The following is a 21,735-nucleotide window of genomic DNA, read 5'->3' as shown; positions in this document are numbered from 1 at the left end:
GCACACAACAAGAACTGAATAAAAATATTTGTATTTGTATTTGTATTTGAGATAAAACATTTCATTATAAAAATCAAACATCGAACTTAGATTATTAATATCCTACACAACTCATTTTAAATCCTCATGAGTTAAAATCTTTAAAGCCAGAAGTAGTTTCTTTTTGTTTGTTTGTTTGTTAGTTTTATTTTTGGCACTGAGGACTGAATTTGGGGCCTTCACATCCCTAAACCCTTTTTTATTTTTTATTTTGATATAGGGTCTCACTAAATCACTAAGTTGCCAAAACTGAGTTCAAACTTGCAATCTTCCTGTCTCAGCCTCTCAGAGTTCTGCAATCATACGTATATGCCACAATGTCCAGTTTATTTCTTCTTTTTAAAAAAATTCATCTCATCAAGACCATCTTTACAAAAGTCACTTATTCCATTAATTAATCTGAAAAAGGATTATATCCCTACTTTTGTGAGTTAGTGGTAAGGTCACAGTTGGTGAAAACACACACAGTCCCTGTACTAAGCACATCTGAAGACTAATGTAAGCCAGGCGTGGTGGTACATGTCTGTAATCCCAACACTCAAGAGGTTGAGGCAGAAGGATTCCTGAAGGTTTGAGGCCAGACTAGGCTCCACAGTGAATTCAAGGCCAGCCTGAACTACATAGTGAGACCTGTCTCAAAACAATGTGCAATTGGAACAAGTAAACAGACAATTTCACCTAGTGCATGCTGTGGTTTAAGTGTGGTTTGTGCATGCCTTCAACAGTTCACATGATAGAAGCTTGGTACCCAGTGTGGTCCCCTACGTGGTGGTGTTGAGGTGTGAGACCTCTAAGAGCAGGGGCATCGTGCAAGGAAATTAGGTTGGGAGACATTGCCCTTGGAAAGGATTCATGCTGATCTCACAGAATAAGTTAGTCCTTATGAGCACAGGTTGTTATAAGCAAGACCACCCTTGCTCTTGGACTTTTCTGTACACAGCCAGTTTCCATTCTGTTTCTCTACCATGTTGCAATGCAGCAGAAAGAGCCTGTATCAGAAGCCAAACTAATGAGGCTGGTCCATTTTAGAGTTTCAGCCTCCTAAATGATGATAGATAATAGACGGGTTTTTTTGTTTGTTTGTTTTTTGGTTTGGGGGTTTTTTTGGTACGGGGATCAAACTTGTGACCACGGGCTTGCAAGGCAGGTGCTCTGTCACGGAGCTAAATCTTCGGCCCTGATAGATTTTTTTAATACATTATTCAGCCTCTGGTCGTTTTATAGCAACAGCAAACAGCCCAAGACAATACATGAGAGAGATGCACTGGCAAGGCTCAAAGGGGCAAACCTCAGAGAAGTGTGAGATGCTTCTGAAACAGAAGACAAAGAAAGGCTGAGGGGTGTCATGAACGGGGTATGGTGAGGAAGAAAACCAGAGGTGAGATAAGCAGAAGCCAATGCACATGCAATTTTGTAAATAGCACATCCCAGGTTATTCCAAGAGCACAGAGCAATGAAAAGCCACTAAAACTACTGAAGGTTTTGTATATGTGCATAGCAGGAGGCACAATGAGCCGAATGCTTATATTCTGCCAAAAGTCATATGATATTAGGAGGAGGAGATGGCATTAGGAGGAGAAAACTTTGGGAGGTTATTAGGTCATGAGGATAGCATCCTCATGGATTTTAGTACCTTTATTTGAAAAATACCAGGGATTTAGCTCAGCAGCATAAGCATCTCCCTGGCAAGCATGAGATCATGAGTTTGATCCCCAGTACCAAAAAAATAAAATTAAATTAAAAAGGCCTCAGAGAAGCTAAGAATGATGATACACACCTGTAATCCTAGAACTCTGGAAGGCTAGGGTAGGAGGAGAACAAGTTCACAATCAGCCTGGGCAACTTAATGATTTAGCAAGATTCTGAGTCAAAATAAAAAATAGAGGGGATGCACCTAATGCAAAGGCTCTGGATTCAATCAAATACACACACACGCACACACACAAGTACCTCAGAGAGATCCCATGCTCCTTTCTTCAGGTAAAATTTTAACAAAAAAGCCAGCCATTAATGAAACAAGAAGTGAGTCCTTACCAAACATGAATCTGCTGGAGTCTTGATCTTCCACTTGTGAAGTGTGAAAAATAAATTTCTGTGGTTTATACGCTGTTAGTTAATGGTATTTTGTTACAACTCCCTAAAGTTGGACTAATAAGATGTAGGAGAATGGTTTTGAGGGATAGATTTGGCATCATCAGATTTGGCATCATCAGAAATTCTCAGAAAAAAATTTTACAGGATAATTTCCATTATTGTGCTCACTTTCCAATCACACAAATGTATCTTACTCGTTTCTAGTGTTTGTTCACTCATTTCTAGTGTTTGTTTGTTAAAGTAGTTAAATATTTGAAAAATTGTAAGAATAAGAAAAGCCAGTGTGTTGGTACATGCCAATAATCCCAGCTACTGAGGAGCCTGAGTCAGGAGGATTGCAAGTTTAAGGTCAGCCTCTGCAGTTTAGAGAGAACTTTTTTAAAAAACAAAATTAAATATTGGGATGTGGTGATATGTACCTGTAATCCAAGCAATCTGGAAGACTCAGGGAAGAGGATGGCAAGTTTGAGCCCAAACTGGACAATTTAGCAATTTAGACCCTGTCATTCCAGAGGCTGAGGCAGAATCATCACATGTTCAAGGCCAACCTGAGCTATGTAATAAGACCTTGAAAGAAAGAAAAGTAAGAAGACATAGAAAGCTACTGCTAATTAAAAAGCAGAAAATGATTAATCAATGCCTTCATGTTAATCTCATAACCGCACTCTGAAGAGTACACAAGAGACAGAAATCAGTGCTAATTCTACTCAGTGTGCATAGACCTGCACCAAGAGCAAACAAGAAACAGGAAATATCTTCCATGGAACCATTAGTCTCTGTTTCTCATACAATGAGCATCTCGTGCAATCAAAAGGGTTCTGTTACTGGGTATGGTGGTACACACCTATTGCTATGGTTTGTGTCTGGATGTCCCCCACAAAGCCTCATGAAGTTACAGGGAGCAGGCTTTTGGGAGACAGCTGATTCCAGAGTTTGTGAATGATTCATGGTCCAATTCTGGGGCCTGACCTAGGGTGGGTAGCCTGCATGCAATATAAGGGTCAGAAAGAATCTTGTCCCTCTTCTACTCTCTCACTGCTTTTGCTGCCTTCCTCCACTATGAATGTTTGCCCCTCTACCATGAACCACCCTGTCTTGGAGCCAGCTGATTATAGACTGAAATCTATCAGAACTATGAGCTAAATAAACCTTTCCCCTATTAACTTTGGGTGTCAGGTATCTTTCTCTCAGCAACAAGAAAAGCATATACCTGTAATCTCAGCATTCTGGAAGGCTAAGGCAGAAAGATCATAAGTTTTTGAAACCCTGTCTCAAAATCTAAAAATTTACAAAAGACTGTGGGTGTAACCCTGTCAATCCCAGTCCATCCATCTTTCAAAAAAAAAAAAAAAAACACTGGTTCTGTTGTTTGAAGGAATATATTTCCCAAAAACACATGGCTTCTAAATGCAAGACAGCAAAATCATGTATTACTTAAATGAAGGACCACTATTCCAACTCTGAAGAAAAAAACCGGCTAGAAGCCCCTCCCTAAGGATGTAATAGATATATCAATACTGCATACAAATATGGTCAAAAATCTTGTATTTAAGTGATGGGAGCATCTATTCTTTTCCAGAGAGAGAGAGAGAGAGAAGTTAGAGCATTAGATGGTCATAGTAGGTAAGAAGATGTAGCATTTTTGAGAAAAAAGCAGACTCTTTTTTAGACAGGGTCTCACCATATAGCTCAGACTGACCTCAAACTCACAGCAATCCTCCCGCCTCAGCTTCCATACTGTTGGGATTACACACATGTGCCACAACACCCAGGTAGACCTCTATTAATAAAAATAAATTCATGCTAGGTAGCCCAGGCTGGATTCAAAATCACAATCCTCCTGCCTCAGATTCCTTAGTATCAGGATTATCTTGTGCTTCTGGCCATAGACTGCTTGCTTGTTTGTTTGTCTTTTTGAGACAGGGTCTTGTTATGCAGTTTCAGCTGTGTATGTGGAAAGTAATATATATGAAATAACAAAGGGACTATGAAAATAGATTTATATTTCTCTTTGGCTGTCTTGGTTTTTTTCCTGTTTTGTTTTTCAGTGTTGGGGATTGAACCCACAGCCCTGCACATGATAGGCAAGCACTCTACCCTGAGTCACACCTCCAGCCCAGAATTATATTAAGGCTTCTAAATTGTTCATAAAAAATAAAGCAGTTAATTCAGTCTAAACTATGGTATATTATGGATCAATGTTATAATCTGTACAGTAACCATTAATATAGTTTTGTGTTTTTTTGGGTTTTTTTTTATCAGTACCGGGGATCGAACTCACGACTGCCTGCTTACAAGACAGGCGCTTATGCCGCTGAGCTAAATCCCCAGCTCTAATAGTTTTTTTTTTGATACATGGTCTCATTGTGTAGTTCAGGCTGACCTTGACCTCATGGTGTAGGCCAGGCTAGCCTTGGACTCATGGTGATCCACTTGGCATTACAGAGTATGCACTACCACGTTCTAGTTTATCTCTGTTTCTTCTATTCCACCTCAATAATACCTGGGCTCTCTCTGCCTAATCTTCCTTCTTTTCACTGTTATCTTTTATAAGCACAATGTACAATAAATTTCTTTTACTCCTGTCTCAGGATCTGATTCTGAGAACCAACTGACACATGTGCTAACTTCTCATATGACAACCTTGTGTCAGAAGTGGCTCTTCCAATGTACTTAAAAATAACTGACCCAATACCTGACATGAAACAGACTTATCATAGATGTTAGATGTTTTTGCTTTTTGTACCACTTAGATATGCACTGGGGTCTAGAGAACTATCTCAAAGCCACACACAAAAAGATAAAAGGAATCGGCTATGCACTTGGCTGCTAGTTAAGACAGACTCAGAGACTACAGCCCTTCCAGGGGGATAACCAGCAGCAGCTCCTGAGATCCGCGCCATGTTGGAACTGAGGACACTGGGAAGCCAAGCAAGCACCTCCCCTCCCTGGTAAGTGGTGGTGGTCTGGCAGACTGTGGCCCTTCCAGTGGGAGAACCAGCAGCAACTCCTGAGATCCATGCCATGTTGGAACTTAGGACACTGTGAAACCAAACAACCAGCCTGCCTCCCTGCTAAGTAATAGTGAACCTACTGATGCACGGCCTAGAGTCAAATATCCCACTTCCCCTACCCCCTTTTCACCCTCCCACCGCCCATTAGCAAATGGGAACCAGAAACCTGAGCGTCTCCTGGGAGGTTGACCATAGCAAATAAGGGGGACTTCCTTCTACCATCTCTTTGAAGGCAAATATTTTTATTACTGTTTTGCTCTTTTCTGGTTAATGGTACTGCTCTATTCAATATTCTGTTTTGATAAGTTCTATAGTGTTCTATATTTCATCTCAATTTGATATATGTGATTGAAAGAACAACTATTATAAAGATAACAAAATATACTGTGATACATATTACTGTTATCCCGGTAACCTGCTGTGAAGTTCTGTACCAGTTTCACTGTACGATCTTAATTGCCTTTATTCTGTTGTATACTTTCAAAATAAAATTTTTAAAAAAGACTCAGAATAACATTGGCACAAATAAGGTAGTTGATAGCCTCATGACTACAGTGTCATAAAAACCTGAGCCTTCTAGCCACCGTATTGCTGCCAAATAGATGTAAGCAAAGCTATCTTGGACCCTCTACACCAGGCAAGCTGCTACCTAGCAATCCCAATTGATGCTACATTGAGAAGAACCATTCCCACTCACCTTGGTCAATGTTTTGACCTATGAAACTGTGAAATACATGAAATGATAATAATGTTAAATCACTGGATTTTGGAGGGGGGCCAATATGGAGGATTGAATCCTGGGCCTTCCAGCTAAGTTCCATTGCCAAATAACCAACCTTTTTATTTTTCATTTTGAGACAAGGCTTCATTAAGTTGCTCAGGCTGGGCTCAAACTTGCAATTCTCCTGTCTCAGCCTCCCAAGGTGCTAAGATTATAGGCATGTGCCTCAATGTTCTACTAAGTCACTGGATTTTTGTCAATGACAATGAGGGTGACTTTGAATCTTGCCTGCAAATGGAGATAGGATACAGAGCTTTTGTTTCGTTCAGATAAATGTAGGAGACGAAGGAATAATTACAGAAGAGAGAGTACAATACTCCTTTTCTTTTTCTTTCTTTTTTTTTTTTTGAGACACAGACTCACTATATATTTCAAGAAGTCCTTAGACTCAGCCTCCTGAAGGCTGGAATCACAGATATACACCATCACACCCAGCCCAAGACGCTTGTTCTGGATCTTAAGGAATTCAGTGTTACCAGAGGCAAAGATGTACAGAGAGAATTTAGGAACTATTATGAACAACAACCACACCAAGGCACACATGAGGGATACATTTCTCACATCTGCTCCACTGAACACATTCACTTCACTTCTTACAGGTTCTATCACCTCTCAGTATTGCTGTACTTGGGACGACCAAGCTTCCAGCAGATGAATGTGGTAGATTGACAACTGATGGTCAACTTGTAATACCAGCTGAACTGAATCAGTGCAACGCTGAGTGTGGATGACCTACTTGAGGATTGTTGCCAACATAAAAGGGAAAGCTGGAGAGGAAGTAGTAGCTTGTTGGTTCTTGTTGTTGGTTCTCCTATTGCCATTGGTTCTTGTGGGGGAGCTTGCTGAGCTTCTTTCCTGATATGAACTTGGTTATTCTCATCCTCAGAGGTGCTCTGGGCTTTTTTGTCATTGAGAATGGCTGAGGTTCACTTTAGGGGAGCTCTGGTCTTACCTTACCTCTTCCTGGCTTCAGAGGGGAAGATGGTGTGCTATTTAACCTTCAGGAGAAGCTTGTCACACTGGCTTCCTGATATGAACTCAGCCATTCTCATTGGAAGAGCTTAGGGCCCTGTTGTTACTGAGGATGGCCATGGTACCTTGTGGGGAAGCTCTGGTCTTTTGAGCATCACTTCCTGGCTCCAGTGCAGAACACTCAGCCTACTGGCACAGATGCTTATCCACTGAGATAGTCTTTCAAGTTTTCAACACTGACCTTTGGGCCTTCCTAGTGCAGATTCATGAAATAGACTTGCATGAGACATTGTCATAGGCTCTAGGTCTTTAGTTGGACTCATGCAGGACATTGCCATGGATTGAGGCCATCAGCTGGATTCTTTGGGTCTTGGTGTGTATACAGATTTCCTGCACTCTTCCTTATTTGACTTTTTGGGTGACCATTATAAAATAATACTATAAATTACATGTCCTGTATGTGTCGTTTTCCTTGAAATCCCTGACTACAATAAGGACACACTCAAACCATATCCAAAACAAAGCATACATGTGTGTTCTGCAGCCCTTGATGGGGCTAGAGGTCACAGATAAAAGATAGTGCATTTAGGAGGACAAAAGAAGTGGATGCAGTAATTTTGCGCATGAGCTGAAAATGCTTGTGGACACCAAAGCAATTCCATATACTATATAGTCAGGGCTGGGGATATAGTCCAGTGCAGAACACTTGCCTAGCATGTATACAGCCCCGGATTCAATTCTCCAGTACCACAAAACATGGAAGTCAGGCGAGATTCCTGTAATCCCAGCATTTGGAAGGCTGAGGCCAGAGCATCACCACGAGTTTAAGGCCAGCCTGCATTATGAGTTCAAGGGTACCCTAAACTACATAATGAGATCCAAAAACAAAAAATAAAACAAAACAAAAAAATGCATACTACATAATGAATGTCCATGATAATCCGAAGATGTGAAAAGGAGATGTAAATTTGGGAATGATCAGTTAAAGAAACTGACGATGGAAAAGATTGAGTTCACTAAGGAAGCATGAAAAGGTAACTTGGGTCATAGGCCTTGAATGGGTAGGAAAGAAAAAGTATAATAACTCAACTTCCTGACATTGACTTTATGCTGAACCAGAGATTTCCTAGTCTTCCTTTGAAGATGCTGCGCAGCAACTCGATTACAGCTTAATTTTTTCTTCTGCTTCCCAGACTCAATAGCAACAGTCATCTCACCCTTTGTTCACTCTGCTCACCAGACTTCCTGACTGTACAGTCCTCTGCTTTCACACACACACCAAATATTTGCTGAGCAACTGTCTTGTGCCAGGTGCTGAACAAGACCCTGATAATACAAGAGCAACTAACCAACAGCCCTGCCTGAAAACACTTAGATGTCATCTCTGGGGGTGACATTTAACCAAAGACTGGAATGAAGTGTGAAATCTGTGTGAAGAAAAGATGATTAGAAAAGAACGAGGAAGCAAGGTAAGAAGCAGCCAAGTCAGACAAAGTAAGAGTCTGTTTTTCACTTTGTGTAACATGGACTTAGGAAGAGTAGTGAGTAAAGGAGAGACATGATCTGACTGAGATTGGAACATGATCTCTCTGGCTACTGAAGAATGAAGTAAATTGGATAGTAGTGGTGCACACCAAGTCCTGGTTACTTTGGAGGCAGAGGCAGGATTATCGTGAGTTCAAGGCTGGCCTGGACTACACAGCAAGACTTTGTCTTGAATAAATAATATAAATAAAATTAAAGAATAAATGGGGCTGGGGATTTAGCTCAGTGGCATAAGCGCCTGCCTTGCAAGCAGGCAGTTGTGAGTTTGATCCCTAGTACCGATAAAAATGAGAAAGACAAAAAAAAATTTTTTTTAAATTTAAAGAATAAAGTGTGGAAGTGGGGTAAGGGAAGAAGTGGAGGGAACTCTCAGGAAGATTCTTCTGCAACAATCCTAGCAGAGTGTGGCTTCTTCTAGAGCTACAGAAATAGGGATGGTGAAAAATGGTCAGATTTGGGATATTTTGCACAGGTGGGATGGACAAGATTTCCAATCAGGACATACATGAGAGTAAGGGAGAAGTCAAGGATGACACCGAGGCTTTGAGGAGCAGAATAAATGCTATGCCTTACCTCAATGGAGAAACAGTTGCAAGAGAACAAATTTAAAGAGGAAATACAGTGCGGTTTTGGAAATAATTTGAGATGACAATTTGACATTCAATTGAAATGCCTGATAAGGATATGGTTTTTATTAAACTGAAGTTCATAGAACTGACCAAAGATGTAAATACTTGGGATTGGTCAATGTACAATAATATGAAAAGCCATAAGCTTGGATCAGGCTACCTGCAAGTGAAGGATAGAGAAGGCTAAAAATTGAGTCCCAGTTCCTACTGCAAAAGCCTGATGTGTGTGCGCGTCAGGGGAGGGATCCTTGGGTTGATGATCTAAGCAATAACAAGACCTTGAGCACTCTAGGAGGGGCGTGGCTGCCTCAGCAGGCAAATGGCAGTGAGTGTGCATTGGGGATTGAACTCGGCTTTTGCACTGAGCCACAGCCTATCTATCTAAAAAATGACCATTAACTTGCCAGGGAATTTTAAGGGGTTACGTTAACTTTCCAGGTAGAAGGTCTTGCGCTTACAGAGACACTGAGAAGGCAGAAAGATTTTAAATTGAAGCCTGTCCTCGCAATTTAACGAGACCTTATCTCAAAAAAAATTTTGTTTAATATTTTCAAAGGGCTAAAGATGTACCCCAGTGCTAAGCCTCTGGGTTCAACTCCTACTACCACAAGGAAGTAAAAATAAAAAGATACAGGTCACAACAAAAACACACAGCGTGTAGAAATGACACAAGCCACAGATGGGGCCATTAGGAGCGACAATAGCTTCTCCAGTCACCGTCACGTGTTTCCAGGCTTCGAACCATTTCCCCTCTTTCGAAACTCCTTCGAGGCTATAAACCAAACAAATGGCGAAGCCAAGATTAACTCGGTGTAGACTGTCACCTCCCTCGGTTCAAGTCTCGCGAGAGTGCAGTCTCGCCCTCCCAGCATGCCCTGCGCCGCCGCCGCTGCCGCCGCCGCCGCCGCCGCCGCTGCCGCCGCCGCGCCGCGGTTTGAGGGCGGGAGGCTGGGGGAGGGTAGCGGAGCCGGCGACGACGCCATGTTGGGTCTGAGGCGGCTCCTATAGGCGCCGACAGAGCGAGCGAGCGGGCGGGCGGCGCAGCGACAGCGGTGTGGGATCTGCCTCTGCGAGCGGCCCGGAGCGGCGGCGGCGCCATGAGTGGGGGCACGCCTTACATCGGGAGCAAGATCAGCCTCATTTCCAAGGCAGAGATCCGCTACGAAGGCATCCTCTATACCATCGACACCGAGAACTCTACTGTAGCCCTCGCCAAAGGTAAGCCCTGGCGGACTTCGGGGGCGGGCGGCCGGGCCGAGCGCTGCCTGTGAGCTGTGCTGCGCTCCGGCCTCCCCTTTTTCCCTCCCGCGACCTCCAGGAGAGCGCTCCTTCCCTCCCTTCCGGCCCCGGCGTCGCGGGCCCCGCCGCGGCCTCCCCGAGCTCCCTGGTTCTACCCTGAAGGTCCGCGCCTTCAATCCGGGCAACTAGGGGACCGAGTGCGCGGCGGGCGGGGCGGCCTCAAGTCTGAGAACGGCCGGAGAACACCGCGATGCGTGTCTTCCAACTCCGAAATTCGGTGGTTCTTCCGTCTGACCGCCGAACAAAGCCGGAGTAGTCAAAGAATTTTTCCGCCTGTCCTGAGTTTAGTGCTGATTTGCTGACTTTATAGCCCCCATTTTTTTCAAGTTTTTAGTATCAGCTCGCTCCAATTTTCCTTAAGTGAACTGTAAATAATGGACCAAAACTTTGAGTTTTCTTTGCGGTTATGAGATCTCGAAATTCCATTGGTACCGTGAAGCAGATCACACCTCCCTTGTTTCTTCTGTGATAGTTACCTGTTAAACCGGAATGCTTCCCAAAGCCTGTAGTGCAACTATCTTTAGAGTGATATTAAAAACGTTTGCTGCCCCCTTCGCCTTGCCCCCCAGCCCTGTTTCGGGAAACTTGGTCTAGGATTCTTGTTCACAGTTAAAGATCGGAGTGGTCAATGGGCGCCGACCGACTGCTGCAATCTGGGAAAAACTGGATTCTATTGAGGAGGTAACTGTCCTGTCCATAAACATATGTTTACCATCTTCTGTGGGTTTTCTTTCCGTTCACACGTGTTAGGCCTTTACTTTGCCAGGAAATCAGAAAAAAAAAAATCTTAACTCCTGATCTTAAAGGAAATCTGACAACTGTTTGTAATACCCGGGAGGGAGAAATGATAACCTCTTACCGCACTAATTTTCCCAGCCCACCTGGTAGAGTTAACTGCATAGCCTGGTAGGGACAAAAGTTAAAGGATAGAAGGAAAATTTTGTGAATCTAGTTTTTCAGTCGTTGGCTGATGGCATGTTGTTTCATAGTGGCAAACAAGTTTAATGGCATGTTTTTAAGGCTCTGGTAGGCCTTTTGATATCATGGTTGTTGGGACAAATGTTTTACCTAGGTAAGGAATTAAACTGTAAAACTGTGCTGTGTGGGGAATGGAGCTGTGGCCTGGTGGTAGAGCACTCGCTCTACCATCACACTAGGGTATTGGATCCCTAGTATTGTAAAAAAAAAAGCAAAGAGAACTTGCATACTATAAAAGTAGTATTAGAAGTGCGACAGTTGTGATGATAGTTGCACAAGTCTGTAGATTTAGTAAAGATCGTTGACTCATACACTAAAAAGTCACGAAGTCCTTTTAAAAAAGAGTACAAGTGCTATGGCTTCAAACTTGAAAGACTGAAGGAGGATCAGGTGAGCCAAGAGTTCAACGCCAGCCTGGGCAATAGGAAGCCCCTCTCAGAAAATAACAGAAAGAATAGTACAGAAAAATAAGGAGTATCCCAAAACTGCTCTTTGCCTGGTGAAACATTATCTCATGAAGTTGTTAAAACATCTCAGAGTTAGCTCATCTTTTTAGAAACCCACTGTACTTCAAGATACATGATTCTATTTAGTGATTAGTAGAGGCTTGGCCAGTGATGCTTCTTAAATAACTTAGTTTTTGCTTGCCTTTATTTTGAAATTATTTTTACATTAAGTTTCTTTATAGATTAATAGTTAGCTTTGTTTGGGTTTTTATGGCTTTATAGAATTACAGAAAAAGTTGTTCTCTTAAATTCTTGGTGAGAGCTGCATACACTTTGAGAACAATATTTCTTGTTAAAGTGATTTAATAACTTTTTAAAAAAATCGTTTCTCTGAATTTAAAGGTATTTTTGGCAGCTTAGTTACTTATTAGGGAATTGGGTGTATTGTCTTCACTGCTCATAAAGAAAAATAATCGGAGGGTCTGGGGATTAGGCTTAGCAGCAAAAGCATCTGCTTTGCAAGTTTGTGATGTTCCATCCTCAGTACCAAAAAAAAGAAAGAAAAGAAAAGAAAAATATTCGGTAACATTTTTAAGATTTGTAAGGTCTTAATTTTAGTCTTTTTTTTTTTTAAAGGTCTCATAGGACCATATCCTTTTATACCTGAAAAGCTATATTCATATTCATGGCATCAATTAAATTCATCCGACATAAAATATAATTTGTTCCTGTGTCATAACAATCATGTAAATAAAACAATAAAAAATTTTAATCATTTAATTTGTATTTACAATGTTGACATTTAATCCATACATCAATATGAGTTAATGTATAAGGGGTTTTTAGAATTTAATCATGCTTGGAAAAACAGAAGTGGCCAGGGGGTTTTTGTGTGTGTGTTTACTTGTTGGTTTGTTTGTTTGTTTTGCAGTAGAGATTAAACCAAGGCTTTCTGCAAAGCTACATCCCCGGCCCTTTTTTTAAGTTTTTAGACAGATCATACTAACTCATCAAATTACCCAGGCTAGGCTCAAAACTTTCAATCCTCCTGCCTCCTGCCTCAGAATGCTTGTGCTACCATGCTGGGTATCAAATCTTAATACATTACTTGACAGTATTAGCTAATCTAAAACTACTTTATAACTGCCCACTCAATAAAATTAGAAGTGGGAAGTTTGGGCTGGGGATTTAGCTCAATGGCATAAGCACCTGCCTGGCAGGTACGAAGTCATGAATTGGTTCCCTGGTACCCAGAAAAAAGCAGACAAGACTGAGAAGTGGGAAGTTTTATTCTGACAATTTTAGAATTTCCATGACTTGTTGAGTAATTTGGTATCAGGTAATTCTGCCTTTTAAAAATTAGGAGCCAGAAGTGTATTGTTTGATTGATTTTGCAAGGTTAAAGTCAGTGGTTTGAGCAACTATTCAGAGGATAACAATATGCAATATAGTAACTATTGCAGATTTCCTTCTATCTTAGGGCTATTTTGTTTCGTTTTCTGTTTTATTCCCTTTAAAATGAAATTTTAAAAAATTCAAAAATAGAATAGAAATTTGGAGTCGGGCATGGTAGTACACACCTGTAACCCCAGCCCTCGGGAAGTTGAGGCAGAAGGATGTTCATGAGTTTGAGGCCAACCTGGGCTACACAGTGAGTTCAGTGCCAGCCTAGACTATGAGACTGTTTCAGATACCTACCACCCAAGGGGAAAAAATTGGTTTTGGGTGAAAAGTGGTAGACTCACAGCTGAAAGTTGAAAGTTTATTCATGGAATTTAGTTATACAGATGTGGAGATCTCTTACTCTTTTAAAACTTTGAAGTACAAGTTAATATTTTTCAATAACATTCCTAGAATTATTTTTAGATTTTTTTTTAATCTCTAGGGAGAGTTTTTTCCTTTTTTATTGTGAAATAACAACCACCCATGCTAAGAAGATATGTAATATACGAATGAAATATTCTTACAACATTATGCAGGCCAAGTTAGACATTGATTGTAGCATGCCAGAGGCCTTCTGCTTCTTGTGTCTTCCCATCTCTTACCATCTTAGTCTAGATACAGTATTTTGATGTTTATTGTTTTACTGTGTAACTGTATAGCCCAAAATAGTTTCACTCATTTTTGAGCTTTGTATAAATGGAATTGCCTTCTGTATGTTTTCTTTTGAGCTTTTGTTATATAATATTCATGAATATAAAACACTGATTTTTTTTTCTGCAGTTTTCAATATTTCACAGTTGATGTTTAGGTTGTTTACAGTTTTGACTATTATGAACAATGATTTTATGAACTTTTGTTTTTAAATACACCAATGAATGCTTACATAGTTTTACCAGGGGTGTATACTTAGAATTTAAATTGTAGGAACATAGAGAATGTGTTAAATAATGCTATGCAGTTTCCATTGTAGTGGTTTACTAGTTTTTACTTCACTTACTAGTATATGTGAATTCTAATTGTTCTATATCCCTTGCAACTAATAATATTTGGTATCATATATTCTCATTCTTGACTGTTTGGTGAGCATATGATGGCTTTTATCTCCATTTACCTGGCTACTAATGAGAGTGAATGTCTTTTCATGTCTTGGCCATTTGGATTTCATCTATGAAGTGCCTTCAGAACTTAAAATATGAATTATTAGTTTGGTATATGTTTTGCCATTTAATGAATTCTTAAGATAAATGGACAGTCTTCATTTTAGTGTAGATGTGTTTAATTAGGCCTCTGTTTTATAGCTAATGGCGAGTATTTTTTTTTTTTGCTGTACCTCAGCATCATAGAAGTGCTTGGGTTTTTTTTTTCCCCTCTTTCACGTTTATGTCTACATTGTATTCAAAACTAATTTTGTGTATGAGTTATTTAAATCTTTTTAGTAAAGGATTTACTAGGCTTAAGTGTTTCATATTATAATTTAGTCCTTTTGCTTGAATATTATACTATATTTTAAATATATTTAGAACTATAGACTACTCGTGAAATTTTTGGCTGTTTGGTGTGGTATAGAATTGAGATTATGTGTTCTAGGAGGTTTGTCCTAGGAAAAAGTCGTCATTCGTGCTTTTTCTAGCACAATTATTTAAAATATCTCTTTTCTCTCTTGAAAATGTTCAGGTCTGGTTAAATAATTGTGTGGTTACACAATATGAAATCAAAAGCCTAATCACAGGTACTGCTAAGTGGATGGTGCCCTTTATATTCTAGAGATATTACAGACTAGCTCTAGTTGTAAAAATGAAGCTTAGGTAAGCTCAGTGGGCTTTGATCCTAGGAACTTAGTAAGTAAATGTCAAGAAGTCTTAAAGGCAATCTGGGAGAACACAGATGTCGGTCTGATTGTTATGTTTATGGATAATCTGGGGCACAGTTTATTTCTGGTTTGTTTCAATGTAGTAATCTTGTTCACAGTTCTGAATTTTCCTTCCTAGCATTGATCATGACCTACACTAACCATCTTTATTTGCAGGTTTTTTGTTTGCATTCACCTTTTTTCTCCTTCCAGAGTCTGAACTCCTGAAATGAGCAAATATTTATTTAATGAGTGAATAATGGAAATAATTTAGTAATTTAATTTACTAATTTTGTAGAGGTTTCAGGGATACCTCCAAATACTGCTTTTTCATGTTTACAACTATACTGTTTTATATTTTATTTTACTTAGGGTCTTGCTGTGTAGTTCAGAATGACCTTGAACTCACTGTAGAACAGACTGGGCTTAAACTGGCAGTGATCCTCCTGCCGCAGCCTCCCAAGTGCTGGGGTTATAGTAGTATACCATCACACCTGGTTTATATGTCCTTTTAAAAATGGAACCTCACCAAAACAGGCATATTAGAGAATTATAATTGAACAATGATACAAGAGATTGAATTTTTATGACAAAGTTAACATTATTAGGGAAGGAAACTTTCTGTGATTCAAGCTCAATTATTGTTCAAAATTTAAAGAATGAATCAGTTGAAGATTTTAGAGGATATTATAAAGTGATAAGTGACATGCATGAATAGTTTGAGGAATAGTTCCAATTATGTTCACACCTATGTTTGTAAATGAATATAATACCTAGTAGGCCAGAGTGAGTGAAATTGTTATCTGAAATGAAGATATTTTTATAAATTTAGTTAGCTGTACCTAGATAATGATAAAGTAGAAACTAGATTGCCTCTGCATAGGGAAAAGAGAATTTGTGAAGAAAAATAGTTACATAAATTGGTTTCTTCTAAATAATTTGCCATTAACAAATAGAATGCTAGAAAGATGTAATGGTGGTAAATTATTAACAGATTATTTCTTTTCTTTGCTTGTTTGTATATATGTGTGTTACTGAAGATTGGACCCATGAGCTTCACACTGTGCTGCATCCCTTTATTTTTTGAGACAGTGTCTCACTAGGTTGCCCAGGCTGGGCTCCCATTTGTGATCCTTCTACCTTAGCCTCCTAGAATGCAGGGATTAAAGGTGTGTATCACCAGCTAACAGATTATTTCTTTAATTATCCGCTAAATCTTGTTAATTAACCATATAATCATAAATCATGTCCCAGTGGAGAGAGTAGAAGAGGTTTTGCATGATGGATGAAAACACTTTGTGGTATTTTATTGATTTCTTGCATGACTGGGAGATCTAAGTCTTCAGTTCACATAATCACTACCTAGACAACAGAGATCTAGCAAAACTTCAAGCCTCAGTTTCTTTTATTTGCTTTATTTAGTGAGGTTGCCAGAACTAAGAGACTTGGCAAAGAGTTTATTATTGCTAGATAGTCTACAGGAATACTTAGTAATTCTAAGCGTCTGCAAAAACTGTTCATTTTCTTATAGGGTAAGATGACCCATGGCTTTCTGTAAGTAGAGAAAACAGCATAAGCCTGAAAAAAATAATGGTAGAGGGAAAGAAATAAGAAGAGAGAAGAAATCTAGTATCTATGCATGAGAACATAGCAACAGTTTTTATAGCCACAGTAATAATAGCTGTTCCTGCAAATAGTTTAACTAGAATTTAATTACTCTGTGCTAGAGTTAGAAGATATGCCCTCTACAGGAACAATTTGGCTTATTTTCTCATGATGTAAAATAATCTATTGACAAGGATCTATACTATGTTTTGTTTCTGGAAGAAAAATGTTGCCCAAAAGGCCAACTGGAATACATCATGCTCTTTGACTGTCAACAGGTTATTAATTTTAGCTTTGACTTCATCTGATCAGTGGGGTCAACAGTGCCCATCTTTCAGTCATTCTGATAGCTAAATGAAATGATACTAAAGTAGTAACTAATTTATTTTAAGTGCTTAATAGAGAATTGTAATTGCACTGTTGTTTCCATCTACCATTTCTTCAGTACTCAGTTTCTTATACCCTATCAACCTCACAAATCAACTGTGGTCTGTAGTGTCATGATCTTACCTTTTTTTTTTTGAGACAAGGACTCGCTGTGATGTAGTTTAGGCTGGCCTTGAACTCACTGTGGAGCCCAGGCTTGCTTCAAACTTATGAAAGTCCTTCTACTTTAGTCTCCTGAGTGCTGGAATTACAGGCTTATGCCACCATGCCTGGCTGATCTTAACTTTCACTGACTTTACCTCCCTCTTCAACCTGCTTGAATTCCATGTGCAGTCATTGTGTATACCCTCACCTTGTGCCCCTCTTTCTTTTATGGACAAGCTTGCAGAAATCTCAGCCCTGATTATATCAACATAAACATGCAGACCAGTTTTACTCTAAATTTATGCTTAATCTCAGTGTACACATAACTTCCCAAGAGCCATACTATATTTCCATTCCATACTTCTACATGATTATTCCATTCTTTCTGTTTTCCTCACACCAACACTTCCTCCTCCTCCTCCATCTTTAATTTCTGCCTGTTAACTTTGCTTCCTTTTTTTCCCCTTTCAGTACTAGAGATCTAACTCAAGGCCTCACACATGCTAGGCAAGTTCTCTACCACTGAATTACATCCCAACCCATCTTTGCTTCCTTTTACCTGAGAAAAGAACAACAAATGAGTGCTCTTGCACAGTAAGATATCTACAGATAAATAGTAGCTAACAGAGAATATTAATGCATGTACAAGTTACCTGCATTTGTGCCCCAGACCACTAGCTTTTTCCTAGTCAATGTAGATAATCTTTTTCTTTTCTCCAATCTTCAGGGATTGAACCCAGGGAATGTTGTGGTACAACTCAACCCTTTATATTTTGAGACAGGGTCTCACTAAGTTGCCCTGGATGTGTACATGTCAGCATTCTCTATGCACACTCTGGCCATGGTTTGTGTCTCCTAACTTGAATCTTGAACTTACAATCCTCCTGCCTCAGCCTTCTAAAGTAGCTGAGATTACTGGTGTGTGCTACTGTGCCAACCAGATAAACTGTATTTATATTTGTGTACAATCCCTTTTCTACTCTTGCACTTTTTATCTCCTCTTGAAGATTCAAAGACATGACTCCTACAGTTATCTACTCTTTAGTTTTTTAAAAATGCATCTTTCCCTTGCTTACAGATAAGCTGTTGTTTTTCTCATCTTAAAGTTAAAAACAAAACACAACACTAACTGTATTCCTCTGTTACTCCATTTCTGTCCTTCCCTTTACTGTAAAACTCCTTTAAGATGTCTATACCGGGGGCTGAGGGCTTAGCTCAGCTTGCATAAGCATCTGCCTTGCAAGCAGGCGATTGTGAGTTCAATCCCCGGTACTGATTTAAAAAAAAAAAAAAAAAAAGATGTCTATACCACTTATATCCATTTTTCAAAATCTACTTCATTTAAATTCTTATTCCCACAGATAAAAAAACTGTTCTTATCAAGGTTACCAAAGACTTACGTTGCTATATCCAGTGATCAGGGTTTGTTTTTTTCAGTGATTAGTTTTTAATCTCCATTCTACTTGCCCAGTCAGCATAATATGGCACAATCTGTTCTCGGTGAAGCATTTTTTTTCACTTGACCTTATACACATGTTATAAAACTCTAGGAATCACATCTTTTTTTAGTCTATGTGCTGCTGAAGTGAGCACTCTTTCTTAAAAATTGAATCACTTGAACTTTTTCTCTCTCCCTGTTTGTCTTCTACCCCAACCATAGCACCTGAGGGTGCTTTAGTGAGTTCCAAACTTGTTCTCCCATTGGCCTTTTTCATCTAACCAAATGACATCTCCATATTTATAGTTGGTTAGGCTAGAAACTTTGGGGTCACCCTTAATTCCTCTTTTTCTCTCATATTTGATAATGCAATTTGAACATATCAGTTCTACTTTCAAAATAGATCCAGAATTTGACCTCATAGCACCTTTGCTCTTATATTATGATCAATTATCTCTCACTAGTTGTTTTGTTTTGTTTTTTGGTACCGGAACTGTTGACCTCAAGCTTGCCAAGCACGTGTGTAAGACACTGAGCTAAATTCTAGGCCACTTCACTAGTTTTTTGAGGGTTTTTGGTTGGTTATTTCTGTTCCTTTGTAAACAGTCATTCAAATTTCAAAATAAGATTATAGGGGAGTCACAATGGTTAGTACATAGTATATTATATGCAAAGTAGTTGCTACATATTACATGAAAAATTGACCAAACAGTATGGGCACAAACCTTTCTTTTCAATGAACTAAAATATAGCAATTACTAGTATAATTATCAGCTGTTTTGTGTGTTTACTTATTTTTCCTTTTCTCTTCTTTTCTCCTTTCTTCCATCCTAGATTCTCTTTCCTTTTGAACAGTTTCTTCCCATTTCACAGTATCTGTTGTACATTTGGATCATTTATCTTTTCAGCTTCTTACACTAGGGAGCAAATATGATGTTTACTTGCAAATCTGATTTATTTCACTTACGAGTATGGTCTCAAGTTGCATCCATTTATCTATAAAAGCCTCCAGTTTATCTTTTTTTTTTTTTTTTTTTTTTTTTTTGGTCTTTTTTGTTTTTATTGGTACCGGGGATTGAACTCACGACTGCCTGCTTGCAAGGCAGGCGCTTATGCCGCTGAGCTAAATCCACAGCCCCTCCAGTTTATCCTTAATTCTTACGGGAAAATACTCAGAGGGGGAATAGCTGGGTCAAATGGGACCTCTAATTCTAGTTTTTCAAGGACTTTCCACACTGATTTCCATAGCAGTTTCACCAGTCTACCTTCCCACCAACAGTGGAAAAGGGTTCCTTTTTCCCCATAGCCCCTCCAGCATTTGTTACTGGATGATTTCTTGATAGTCATTTTCACAGGGGTGAGATGAAATCTCAGCATTTTTAAATTTCCATCTCTTGAATGATCGTGATGTTGAACATTTTTCATATATTTATTTACTGTTTGTATTTCTTTATCCAAGAAATACGAGTTTCATCTCAGCTTTTAGGATTTTAGGATTGGATTTTTGAATCTGAAAGCCTGGTTTTTTTTCAATTCTAGATATAAGTCAAGGTCTAAAGGCTAGTTGGCTAAAGTTTTTCCCTCTGTGGGTTGTCTTTTCACTCTGTTGGTGATTGCTTTGGATATGCAAAAACTTTTTAGTAAGATGAGATCCCAGTTGTTAAGACATTGAAGTTTCTGTTTCTTGAGTCCAATTTCGGCCTTTCAGTTGGTTGCTCTCTAACTGAATGTATCTTTGTAATGAAAAAAATACATATAATATGGCATATGTGAGTGAAAAGTTTTCTTAGTGAACCTATTTTTTTGTTGTTATTGTTTTTGGTTTTGCCTTGCTGGTGATTAAATTCAGGGCTAGGGCATGGTAGGCAACTGCAGTCCATCTGTGGCCCAACCTTTGCTTTCTTGATACTATTCAGAAAGTTAGAATCTTTCTATCTATAGAACTTTGTGTTTGTTTCGTCGTGGTGGTGGTGGTGGCGGTGATGATTATTGTTGTTTCTCTCTGTAGAACTTTAAAGTTAGTTTTTTGTTTATTTGTTTGTCTTTTTGAGACAGAGTCTTGCAGTGCAGTTCAGACAGGCTTTGGGATCACTTTGTAACTCAGGCTTTCTTGAGCTCCCAAGGATCCTCCTGCCTCAGCCTCCCAAGTGCTGAGATTATAGGAGTGCACCCCACACCCAGCTAAAAGTTAGTAGTTTGTTGTCTTTTAACATTCTGATCTTGCTAAGGCCAATTTGGAACCTTTCAAAATTCTTTACTCAGGGAATTCACAAATGTGATTACATTGTACATATTTATTTCTGTTTTCTAGAATAGCACCTTTGTGGACCTTGTGAATCTGAATATCAGCAGGTTTTGTTTTTATTTTTGAGACTGGGTTTCACTGTGCAGTTCAGACTTTGAACTCACAGAAATCCTCCTGCCTCACCTTCCCAAGTGCTGGAATTATGGACATGCACCACCATGCCTGATGTTCTCCCTGTTCTTTAGATTATTTATTGTTTTTTTAGACAGGGTCTTGCTGTATTGTTCAGGCTGGCCTCAAACTTGTAGTGATTCTCCTGCCTCACTGTCCTGAGTGCTGGAGTTACAAGTATGCACACCTTGTCTGGACCTTCAGATTAATTTCTATATTGTTTTTACTGTTCCTTTTTCAGCCCCTCCCCCTTTCTTAAACACTGTATAGTTCAGGCTGGCCTCAACCTCACTTTGTAGCCCAGGCCGGCCTTAAACTTACAGCAGTTGTCCTGCTCAACCTCTCTCCAAATTGCTGAGATTACAGGCATGCACCACCACACATGGCTTGTTCTGCCCATTTTAAAAAATCTTTTTGGATGCATATACCCTGTTTGCTCTCACATTTTCATATCTTGTCTTTTGATTCTGTCACTGGGAGAGATTAAAATATGAAACTAAGCACAAGGAAGAATGCCATCTGAAAGCAATTTAAAAAGCCAAGATTAAATTTAGCTGCTGGATAAAGATAGCAGATTGAACATGTTTTTACTTTTACTCCCTGCTAGTCAATCCTTCCAAAACGTTAAAAGGCATAAACCTGTGAAAGACAAAGTA

At 39.4% G+C, this 21,735-nt stretch overlaps 1 protein-coding gene across 2 annotated transcripts in view; it reads left to right on the top strand.

Annotated features, from left to right (window-relative positions):
* Nucleotides 1-9,975: 9,975 nt before the first annotated feature.
* Nucleotides 9,976-21,735, top strand: part of Lsm14a (LSM14A mRNA processing body assembly factor) — a 55,183-nt gene continuing 43,423 nt past the window's right edge. Inside the window, exon 1 of one of the 2 annotated variants that reach the window (XM_013149790.3) lies at nt 9,976-10,292. In XM_013149790.3, coding sequence (XP_013005244.1) covers nt 10,172-10,292 — 121 coding nt within the window. In that variant the 5' untranslated portion in view covers nt 9,976-10,171. The remainder of the gene's footprint in view (nt 10,293-21,735) is intronic. The other variant, XM_003467204.5, reaches the window with a different exon arrangement.

The sequence above is a fragment of the Cavia porcellus genome, unplaced genomic scaffold, assembly GCF_034190915.1.
Source record: "Cavia porcellus strain 051 isolate PalLab524CR breed Dunkin Hartley unplaced genomic scaffold, mCavPor4.1 scaffold_7, whole genome shotgun sequence".
NCBI lineage: Eukaryota > Metazoa > Chordata > Mammalia > Rodentia > Caviidae > Cavia > Cavia porcellus.
Note: the sequence above shows the minus strand (reverse complement) of the source record. Positions and strands in the feature narration are given on the sequence as shown.